Source organism: Nelusetta ayraudi, unplaced genomic scaffold (assembly GCF_046127955.1).
Source record: "Nelusetta ayraudi isolate G7.1 ecotype Tasmania unplaced genomic scaffold, CSIRO-AGI_Nayr_v1 ptg000109l, whole genome shotgun sequence".
NCBI lineage: Eukaryota > Metazoa > Chordata > Actinopteri > Tetraodontiformes > Monacanthidae > Nelusetta > Nelusetta ayraudi.
Genome location: NW_027466159.1, coordinates 884,354 through 895,508, shown reverse-complemented (window position 1 = coordinate 895,508; position 11,155 = coordinate 884,354). Strand labels below are relative to the sequence as shown.

Below are 11,155 nucleotides of genomic sequence, written 5' to 3'. Positions count from 1 at the left end.
TGTGGGAAGATGCTGTGAACAACAACAACAACAAAAAAAGATTCAAAATTAGAAGAAAAATAGTGTAGGCGTCGTTGAGTCAAGCAACAAGTGAGATGCAATGTGCAACTTATGTCCAACTGAGGGAGCTAGAGAGTTGCTCGAGAGCAGCAACAGCAGCAACAGCAGACTACTGCTGACTACAAGTTCAGCCTCCAATTTCCAGCTTCACACCAGAAGAACCCTAAAATCCAGAGGGCACTGGATCCTTAACATTGATCTCAGTCACAGAGGAGGCTTAAAAGTCGGAGTACGACGGACTACCACAGTCCAACAGAAAAATCTAAGCCAGTGAAACACTCGAGTTTCTACAGAAAATAAAGGAACATCTTTGTAAATATAATGGCTTTTAATAAAAAACAAAACAACAAAAACAACAACCCTGTTATATGGCCCAAGTTGTTTTATTTATTTATTTATTCATTTATTTATTTATTTATTTTCAATTCCGGTCCGCTTTTATTCTGAAATGCACACACGAAGTAGGTAGAGTTGACTCCGTCAGAACAATCCAGAGCCAACTATCTCTGGAGAGACGCAGCAAAAAACAAACAAACAAACAAACAAACAACAAAATATCTCCGTGAGTTTTATCCGCGACAGTTGAACGAGTTTCAAGTTCCATTTCCGGAGGCCGGAGCCGGTCGCTGCACTGCCGGTGACTCGGTGCGCCGGTCAGCCACTTCCGGTTGGTGGAGGAGTTTCAGATCGCTGCTGCTGCTGCTCGGTGACACGGTGAGTTCCAAAAGTCTTTCTCCCGTCTTCCTCTGTTTCACACCATTTTCTTTACCTCAACTCTCCGCCAATCAAATCCTAAATGTCATTTACCTCCACAGTCTTCTTCTTCTTGTTTGACTTTTTTTTTTTCCTTTTGAAAAACTTTGTGAGCGAACTGGTTCGCTACGTGGACGGAAAGCAGCCAAAGTGTCGTTACAAGCTAACAGCAGCATCACCAAGCCGAGTAATAACAAAAGACGTCGAGCGTCCCGGAACCACACAAAAACATCTGTCGGACCCACTTCTTACTCACACTCACAGCCGGCTTAAACAAAATAGACACTTCCGTCGTTCTGACTGTTGAGGCTTCTGTTGTCAAACACGTTTTTAACCGGCTGTTGTTGCTGCTTTGTCTCCTCACCTCAACGCGCCGCAGTCGTGCATCCCAAAACAACACCAACAACAATAACAACACAACTTTTATTCAGTAGCTATGGTCTGTTTCCTCTTTTATGGTTAGTAAAATGTTGTTTGTATTTGTTTTTGTCCAGTTACAGCTTCTCCAAGTTCAAACAAACAGTCGTGTGTTAGTGATGTGATTCAGGTTCTTTCTCTCTCTCTCTCTCTCTCTCTCTCTCTCTCTCTCTCTCTCTCTCTCTCTCTCTCTCTCTCTCTCGCTCTCTGTCTCTGTCTCTCTCTCTTGCTTGTCATGTCAGTAGTACAAGGCAATGGTTTGTGCTATTCCTCTGTGTGTTGGGCTGTGTGGTGTTGTGTAGTCCAGCTGGGCCCTTTTGTCTCCGACCACACAAACCGATTAGCATTCAGCCTCCCGGCAGAGCATCTGTCCCGGCAGACGCTGCTTTTGTTCCCTCGGTGAACAACGTCAAAGTTAGCCAACCGTCCGTCCGTCAGTCCGTCCGTCCGTCCGTCCGCGCACGCCGGGGTCCAGTCTGTCGCCCCCCCCCGGGTGTCTGCATGTTGTCGACTCACAGCCCTTTAAGGGTCAGGTGCGTTTCTGCTCAAGACGTTCAGGTAGAATCAAGTTCCGCAAGTCATTATAATAATAATATTAATAATATTATTAATAATATTATTATTATTAATAATAATAATAATAATAATAATAATAATAATAATAAAAGACTGATTTCCTGTGGCGCCACCTTCCTTTATGTCCAGTTTTCTAGTTTAACTTCAAGTGTGAGATGGAACAAGGGGAAACGTTCCCTGCTACGCTGTGTTGCGACTGCAGGTGTGAAGATGACACACACACCCACACACACACACACTGATCGATAGGGAAACTTTCTCGATGGGGATTCTGGAGCACTTTCAGTTCATGAAACACACACTGGCTTGGTTTATCACCTCACACTTTGTTGCTTCTTTTTCATCTGTACAGTCTCCAGCCTTCAGCCTCACAGTGAGAACAGACCTGCATTAAACTGGCTGTGACGTAATCTAACATGATAAAAATAATAATAACGATAAAAAAAACATTACATCATGAGGCTTGCATGTGTATTTTTAAAAATCTCTGACTTGATCTTCTCTTCCTGGAACTTGAGGTTCAGAGTGATGGTTGACCTCTGACACAGCCTTTGACTACAGGGTCGAACGGCCCCTTGGCTGGTTTTCATTCAGCTGAAATAATCTGTTTACTCAGCGCAGCGACAGGATCAGTCTATTTCCTGTCCAGGGTGTCCAGTTTATCTGGGTGCGTTGCCATGGTTGGCTGTGTGTGTGTGTGTGTGTGTGTGTGTGTGTTGGAAGCAGGGTGGGTGGGTGGGGGGGTGCTCCTCAGTGCTGTAGTTCACTTTTCACATTTCAGAAGAATATAATATAATATTACAGGATAGCATATAGCATAATATATGCTATATACATGTATATATATATATACATATGTATATATATACATATATATAGCATATCATGTATGATAAAAGTGCCCGACGTCCTGATGCGTCAAGGTCAGAGACACTGGCGACGCTTCCTCTCGGCCAATCACAGCTGTAAACAAAAAAACAAAAAGCTAAATCCTGATCACCAACACGTTCAGGAATAATAAGTCAAACGAAGAAGAGTGTCCTTTGCATCTCCTCTTTATGATGTCATCAATTTATCCTGGTGTTGATTTGGCCTCGGCGTCCCTGTCTCCACCCGGCTCAAAGGAGCGCTTGTCTGTGTAGGAGTGAGGTCACCTCTGGGGTTGCGTGGCGTCCAGTGATGGAGGCTGAATGGGCCTCTGTCCCGTCTCCACTGAGCCCCAGGCTTTTCTAAAAGAACTGCATACATTGAGGGAGGGGGGTCCGAGCTCCTGACTGAGCTGCAGGACCAGTTAGATGTTCTGCAGCTGCAGGTCTGAGGAAGAAGAAGAAGAAGAAGGAGAAGGAGAAGGAGAAGAAGAAGGAGAAGGAGAAGGAGAAGGAGAAGGAGAAGAAGAAGATGATGAAGAAGAATTAATAAATAGATAAATAACAAATAAGTGAATTATAAACAAAGCACACAAAGTGTTTTTGTGACACCAGGCTGCCGAGAAGCTTTCAAGGTCTTTCATCATTTAAAAAAAGGCAAATTCGAGCTGGATTCTGCAGCAACTATTGCGGTACCACACCAATGTTGCATCGCTACTGAAAATCCCATCTTTTTGTGTTTCTTTTGGAAACGTAGATATCGCCGTTTTTGCTTCTCCAACAACAAAATTTAAGAGCTGAAACATTCTCCGGATTTTTGTTGTTGTAACCTGTACCTTAGATAAAATTAGTGATTGTAAATTTTTGATTAAAAGAAGAAGAAGGAGAAGAAGTTTTATTCATTCATTCAGAACCAACCAGCAAATCTGAAAGACATAAAAAACTGGAAAATAAACTTTTTTTTAAAAACAAACAAAAAAACTGCCATTATTAAAGTTTTACAGTGCAGCTGGCGTGTCGCTGCTGCTGCAGGAACTGGAGACGCTCCGACCCAAAGTAGGCCACCGCCACCGCCACCGTCACCGCCGCCACTGCCACCACCACCACCACCGCCCGCCCAGGTCACCTCTGCTGCACTGAAAGATGAACCTCTTTTAAACTTTGGAAACTGAAATCAACCACACCGCTGCAGAATTCGTCATGTCGGGCTGTTGCGGGAAGCCGCCACCCCCTGACCTCCTGACCTCAGACTTGTGGCTCTTAAGCACATGACTGGCGCACAAAGAAAAAAGAAGTTTGACACCGTGTCGTCGCTGATATCGCTGACTGTGGTTTCACACCATGGCGGCGGCCATTTACCTGAGAGTTGTGTGACCTCACTAAGGGCTGTGCATGTGTGTGTGTTTTATTTTTCAGCGTGCGCAGTCCGATAAGTCGAGCACATGGATGCTTTAAAGGAAACGTGTTTTTCTTTATATGTGAGATTGTTTTCTCTCTCTGTGTGTGTGTGTGTGTGTGTGTGTGTGTGTGTGTGTGTGTGTGTGTGTGTTGAAGGAAACGTGACCCGGTCACTGTGACGGTCTGTTCTCTGTCGCCCCCTGCAGTTGAGCCCATGGAGACGCACTGACGCCCTCGCTGGCCGTGCACAGCACAAATGTTTTCTCCGGCTCAGGAAAACATCTGCACCTCGCCGGCTTCCACCAAAGGAGCGGTCAAGTATGGAGAGCTCATCGTGCTGGGGTGAGATGGCTTTTTTAAAAATTTTTTATGCTTTGCCCTCTTCCTGTTCACAGGCAGCAACTGCAATATGGAATCACAGGAGTGCCAAAATGAAAAATAAATCAATCAATAAAAAGAGGAATAAATAAATGAATAAATACAAATATAAAGGTACATTTTGTCTTTGTCTTTTCCCTTTTTTCATCGTAAAAGACAAATTGGGAAAAACAATGACAAAAGTTATTTTTTGCCTTTGCCTTTTTTGTTGCTTGAAGGCCAATCAGATGGCTGTGGGTGGGGCTTTCCATCCAGGAATTAGTAGTCGATACCTGATCGCTCCTTAAGGGACGCGTTTCCGCTAGCGCTTCTTGGCTTCACGGTACGGCTCAGTCAGCACGGAGTTAGCTATGCGATTCACGGAGCGATCAGGTATCGATTGCTAATCCTGGTCAGAATGCCCCACCCACAGCCATTTGATCGTAGTTGCTTTTACCAGATGAATAAAAGGCAAAAAAAACAAACTTTTGTCATCGTTTGTCCAATTTGTCTTTTACAATGACAAAATGTACCTTTATTGTTCTATTTATTTATTTTCAATTTTGACACTCCTGTGACTCCATACGGTAATGCCAGTCGAAGCAAAAGAAAACTGCTGGTTTCCTGCTGCTGCAGCGGTGGCGGCGTCTCTGCAGAGGCTCTGATGAGGTTTTCTTTCCACCGCAGTTCCCAGTCAGATGCGGAGATGGTGAAGGGGTCTGGAGTGGGGGGGGGGGTCATGTGGGGTTTAGGGGAGGCGGTCCTCACTTTAACTGAGCCGCAGGAAGTTTGCATTATCCAGCAAAGGATGGCTCCACTTTCCCCTCCAACTCCAGTGTTTACTTGACCTGCGTCTGGCGCCAGAGATAACCGGCCGGATTCAGGAGCACTTTGTAGGATTTAAAGGTGCAACAGCGGTTCTACGGCTCAGGTCCAGCTCCAGGTCCTGGGTTCCCAGTCCTGAGAGAAATTGTTTTCTCAAAATGGTTGAAAATGAGAAAGTTTTTCCCTCTGACAGTGTAAACGTCTCAAACTAAATGATACATGAATCCTCTTTTGTAATCCAGCTTTTCATCATTTTCTTCTTCTTCTTCTTCTTCTGACTAAATGAATAAAATCTTCCGTTCAAAAGACACATTGTGCCTTTCCAGGCTTGTTAAAGCACAATTGTGAAAACGATCTCTTCACCCCCGCACCTCCATCAGACAGAAGCTGCACAGTTGCACAGAGAGCGCTCGGCCAACAAGGCTCTGATTGTCACAAACGCTCAGCGCATTTCTGCATTTACTTGTCATGGTGGCGTCACAAAGGAGGAATAAGAAGAAGAAGTGGAAGAAGAAGGAGAAACCGTTGAGTTCATTGTGATGGCTCGCTGCCCTGCTGTTCGTCCGTCTGTCCGTCTGTCTGGAACAGTGCCAATGGAAACAGTGCAGGGCAGCGTTTCTCAACTGGTGGGTCCCAAAAGTGGGTCGCGGAGATGTTTTGATTGGGTCGCGGCTTCGTGGGCCAGTTCCCTCTGTTCGTGTATGTATACTGTATATATTAGCGGGACAGAGAAACATGTTGGGCATTTATTATGCAGGCCAAAAACTTCAATTCAATAATTTCACGAGTCATTTCTTTACGAGACGATAGAACGGGGGCTAGCGTTTGTATTTTTGTGGAATGAATTTAGGTCTGGACTTCATAATAAGGAAAATGTGGACCCTGAGGCTCCGCCAGTTGAGAACTGCTGGTGCAGAGTGTCTTTCACTACGTCCTCACTCACTAAGACGGGTCTGTCAAGAGGCCATAGCACCCTCTGCTGGAGGGATTGGCCAACTACAGCAGTCTTTTCCATTCCGGTCAGCGTTCAGAAGTTCACTCTGCGTTTCGACGTCTCGGGACTTTTTTATTTATTTATTTATTTATTTATTTATTTATTTTTAATGCGCACAGAGAATAAACGGCAAACTCCCATTAGTATCGGGGCGTTCTTAACAAGTCCCGCCCCTGACCTCTCAACCCCTGCCTCGCTCCCTCCATCCGCAGGTGTAACGGCTCGCTGCCCAGCGGCGACAAGGGCCGGCGGAGGAGCCGCTTTGGTCTGTGCCGCAGGAACAAGGCCAACGGCGTGCGGCCCAGCACGGTGCACTCCTCATGCACGCCGCAGGCCGCCAAGGTGAGAGACGCCCCCCCCCCCCCCCACTCCTTCCCGACACCCCGCGAGCCCCGCCCCCACGCCGCATACACCTGACACTGGCAGGGGGAGGCGTGTTCACCGCACAGTGCGTCTTTCTCTGCAGGCCATCAGTAACAAGGAGCAGCACAGCATCTCCTACACGCTGTCCCGGGCCCAGACCGTGGTGGTGGAGTACACCCACGACGGCACCACCGACATGTTCCAGGTCGGTAGGCTCCGCCCACTCACCCGCCCCATTCCACACACCAGCCTGCATGAATTATTACAGGGAGTGGATGTTCTGGAGAGGCAGAAATGACTCATTTGCAGATATTAACCCAGTTGGATCCACTTGGCTAATAAACTAAAACAGTGGTGCTCAATAGATGGCCTGCGGGCTTCAATCCGTCATTAAGCACCACTGTTTTGGCCCTTGTGGCTCCTGCGGTTCCCGTATTTTTTTATTTTACTTTCACTGTTGTTTCAGAGCAGTTCACATCAGATGCTTGAATCCGTTTATAGGATATATGTTTTTTTTTCTTTTTTTTATTCTTCCTCCTTGTGGTTCTTTGTGTTTATATTTAAAAAAAAAAGAACCAGTCTTTCTCAACCCCTTGCTGACATGATTGTTTTGGATTCAGTCTCAATGTTTTGCTTCGTTCAGCTTTTTATTTTAATTTATGTCAAAATGGAAAGGACTATTTTAAATTTTATTTATTGTATTATTTTTTTTATTTTATTTTATTGATTTTTCTACATAGAGAGAATGTACATGTAGGGTGTACAAGCACATTCATTCAGAAGCAACATTAAACAGCAATAACCCCCCTTGCTCCAACGGAGCCCCATCCCTGCAAACATATTACTGTACCATTAACAATTACAAATGTACATATATATGTATACATAAAAAAGTATATGATAGTGAAAATATATATAAAAATATTACAGAAAATAAATAAGTAAATAGTAATTAAAACAGTAGTTTACTTAAGTGAATGAAGCAGATAACAAAGGAAAAAAACAACAACAAAAACAAATCAAAACTATCAATCCATAACGTTTTTTGAAAGTATACACAATGCAGGATCAGTCACATAAACAACCAATATTAGTGATATCTAATTTCTCTACATAGTTTAAGAGAGGTTTGCATGTAGTATCAAATTTTTGAACACACCTGGTATAATAGCAGATCTTATCTCATACCAGATGGTGTAGAAGGTCATTGACCCGCATCTTAAAGGTAGGGGGAAATTTCCCCTTCCACTGAAAGAGTATTATAATCGCCTAGTTATGAGAGATGCAAATGCTATCATATTCTTGGCCTGGCGATTAAAGTGAGTGAATTTTGTTGTTCTTGTTTTTTTTAATGATTTCCCCCCCTTTTTTTTGTTTCTCTTTTTTCTTTTTCCTTTTTTTCAGGAGAAAAAAAGTAAGAAAGGAAAAGAAAAAAAGAAATCTTATCGCATGTTCTCGTACTGTCACATGCAGCCTAAACAACCTCTTCACCAAATGGACCTTTGACTCATCGAAGAAGTTTGAATTTATTATTTAAAGGACCCCTGATATAAAAGCAACCGCAGCATTTCTCCTCCGGGCTGCACTGACTCTCTCTCACTCTCTCTCTCTCTCTCTCTCTCTCTCTCTCTCTCTCTTTCCCTCCCAGATCGGGCGTTCCACGGAGAACCCCATCGACTTCGTGGTGACGGACACCGTCCCCGGGGGCCAGGTCCCCACCGACGGCCCCGCTCTCCAGAGCACCATCTCCCGCTTCGCCTGCCGCATCATCTGCCAGAGGGACCCGCCCTTCACCGCCAGGATCTACGCCGCCGGCTTCGACTCCTCCAAGAACATCTTCCTCGGGGTACCAGCCACTTCCTGTTCCACTCCCCTTCCCCCTCTCCCTCTCGCTCTCCCGGCTGGGTGGAAGCTAAACCTGTGCGGGGCCTCCCTCACTCTCTCTCCCTCTCTCTCTCTCTCTCCCTCTCTCTCTCTCTCTCTCTCTCTCTCTCTCTCTCTCTCTGTCTCTCTCCGTGCAGGAGAAGGCAGCCAAGTGGAGGATGCGGGACGGCCAGATGGACGGACTGACCACCAACGGCATCCTGGTCACGCACCCCCAGCAGGGCTTCAGCCGGGACTCCAGACCAGGACTGTGGAGGGAGATCTCCGTCTGCGGACACGTCTTCACGCTGCGGGAGACCAGATCGTCGCAGCAGAGGGGCCGGATGGTGGGTGGAGCCAAGTGCCGAACTCTGATACAGCCGTAGCAGCCACCCTCCGATCCTGCCGAATATCATAAATCAGATCTTAATTTGCATAGTTAATTCAGAAATGAGTGAATCTCGGCGTCTCTCAGCCAATAATAATTTGCCATCAAGATCTAAAGTAGCTGCTGATTGGCTGTCACATTATAGAGGCGGGAACTGAGGATACTTGCAAACTTTTTTGTTATACGTTAGCGAGTGAAAATTAGCGTCATTAGCTCCAACGGTGCTAAAGTGGCTCCACGATCAGAATGAAGGACAGGAAGACAAAAAAAGTGGATTTGTAGGAAAATCCTGATTTGAATCAGTAGTAAAATGGAAAGTGAAAGTTTTGTGTGTATTAAGTAGTAAGTAAGTACGTGTTTGTAAGTGTATGTCGTAAGTAAGTAGTATGTGTATTAAGATAGCGTAAGTAAGTGTTGTACCAGTACCAGTATAGAAGATGGCTTGTATCATAATATTTGGAATGGTACCCAGCCCCAGATGGGTGGGGCTTCAGTTCACCTGCAGGATACTTGGCCTGCTAATGTATAGAATAGTATAGATGTACTTTATTGTTCCCAAATTTGGAAACTACACAATGATGTAGCGCTTTGCTTTCGTAGCCACTTAGCTTCTATGAATTTTTGAAGCTGCTGCTTACGAGAACGGAGGTTTCCGAGATTTTACTTTGTCTCTGTTCAGAATCAGTAATATTAGAACATCATATTACATATTAGGATTCCTGAGTACTAGTGTCTAACGCTAAGACCCTTTGTCACCTGACCTGCGGGCTCCTCTCTCCTGCCCCTCCCCTCAGGTGGAGTCGGAGTGCAACGAGCTGGTGGACGGCTCGCTCATCGACCTGTGCGGCGCCACCCTGCTGTGGCGGACGGCCGAGGGCCTGGCCGCCACGCCCACCGCCAAACACCTGGAGGCGCTGCGGCGGGAGCTGAACGCCGGCCGGCCGCAGTGCCCAGTGGGCTTCAACACGCTGGCCTTCCCCAGCCTGCGGCGCCGCGGCGTCCTGGACGAGCGGCAGCCCTGGGCCTACCTGCGCTGCGGCCACGTGCACGGCTACCACGCCTGGGGGGGGCGGAGGCAGGCGGAGGCGGAGCAGCAGCAGGCGGAGCCGGAGGAGCAGCAGAGGGAGTGCCCCATGTGCCGGGCGCGGGGCCCCTATGTGCCGCTGTGGCTGGGCGGCGAGGCGGCCTTCTACGTGGACGCCGAGCCGCCCAGCCACGCCTTCCGGCCCTGCGGCCACGTCTGCTCCGAGAGGACGGCCGCCTTCTGGCAGCAGGTGCTGCTGCCGCACGGCACCCACGCCTTCCACGCCGCCTGCCCCTTCTGCATCCAGCCGCTGAGCGGCGAGCCGGGCTGCGTCAGACTCATCTTCCAGAGCCCGCTGGACTAGGAGCCCCTCCCCCTCCACAACCTATCTCCCCCCACACCGCCCTGGGAGGTCACACGGCTCCTCTTAAACTTACTGCTTCAGCTTTTCTAACTTAATTTAACTCCATACTCACGCAGGAGGGTTTTGGTTTTTTATTTAATTTTTTTGTTTGGGGATTGTTTTTTGTGTTTCTCCTCAGTTTGTCAGGTCTTATTTATTCCTTTTTGTGCGTGTTTGAAACGCCGATGCAGAGTTTTTGCCGTCTCTTGTGTTGTTCTTGCAGGGTTTCCACCACACCACAGACTCACACTTCAGCCTCAGCGAGACTCCTTGTTTTGCTGTTGAATCAAGTAAACAGTCTTGCTCACCAGGTCACTCTTTGGTCCTCACTGCACCCCCGTCTCTGTCCAGGGTTGATGGCGTTTGTCTTTACTTTTGGCGACGGTGACGAGGTGGCCCAAAGCCCTCCGACCTCTGACCTCTCAGGTCATTGTCTACACCTGCATTTTTAAAAAAATGATTGATGATGTTAGTTTTGTTTCCCTCAGAATTCTTAGGATTTATTATTATTATTATTATTATTATTATTATTATTATTATTATTATTGTTATTATTATTGAAATCAAATCAGCAGGCTGTGTCACAACCAATGCAGTAACTTGAAAAAAATGTTCGATGTCAGATTAACCTCAACAACACTATTTGTTATGATTTTTATTGTCAGTTATTGGACACACTCACACACACACACACACACACACACACACACACACACACACACACACACACAAACACACTTACTAAAGGCCTCACTACAGCAGAATAACGGTGCTCTCATTTGCTGTGTTTTGGTTAAATCCACCTTTTTTGTGTCGTCAGTGATACAATATCAGGTGTGTGTGTTGTTTTTTTTTTAAATACATTTTT

At 46.3% G+C, this 11,155-nt stretch overlaps 1 protein-coding gene across 3 annotated transcripts; it reads left to right on the top strand.

Annotated features, from left to right (window-relative positions):
* The first annotated feature begins 527 nt into the window (after positions 1 to 527).
* On the top strand, positions 528 to 11,025 carry LOC142903379 (E3 ubiquitin-protein ligase pellino homolog 1-like). 3 transcript variants are annotated; one of them, XM_076048963.1, is made up of 8 exons: positions 528 to 774; positions 1,476 to 1,763; positions 4,277 to 4,412; positions 6,459 to 6,588; positions 6,713 to 6,814; positions 8,258 to 8,455; positions 8,631 to 8,819; positions 9,655 to 11,025. In XM_076048963.1, exons 3-8 carry the CDS (start codon positions 4,327 to 4,329, stop codon positions 10,246 to 10,248), a joined length of 1,299 nt encoding a protein of 432 aa, XP_075905078.1. In that variant the 5' UTR covers positions 528 to 774; positions 1,476 to 1,763; positions 4,277 to 4,326; the 3' UTR covers positions 10,249 to 11,025. The 3 variants fall into 3 exon arrangements, with proteins under 3 accessions (XP_075905078.1, XP_075905077.1, XP_075905076.1); XM_076048962.1 differs by having other exon boundaries at positions 1,473 to 1,763; XM_076048961.1 differs by lacking the exon at positions 1,476 to 1,763.
* The last annotated feature ends 130 nt before the right edge of the window (positions 11,026 to 11,155 follow it).

Bases quoted from the DNA above. Each gene is read 5' to 3' on its own strand.
- LOC142903379 (XM_076048961.1), top strand. From the start codon at position 4,327: ATGTTTTCTCCGGCTCAGGAAAACATCTGCACCTCGCCGGCTTCCACC. The intron at 6,815-8,257 runs GTCGGTAGGCTC...TTTCCCTCCCAG, and splicing joins GCACCACCGACATGTTCCAG to ATCGGGCGTTCCACGGAGAA. The intron at 8,456-8,630 runs GTACCAGCCACT...CTCTCCGTGCAG, and splicing joins CCAAGAACATCTTCCTCGGG to GAGAAGGCAGCCAAGTGGAG.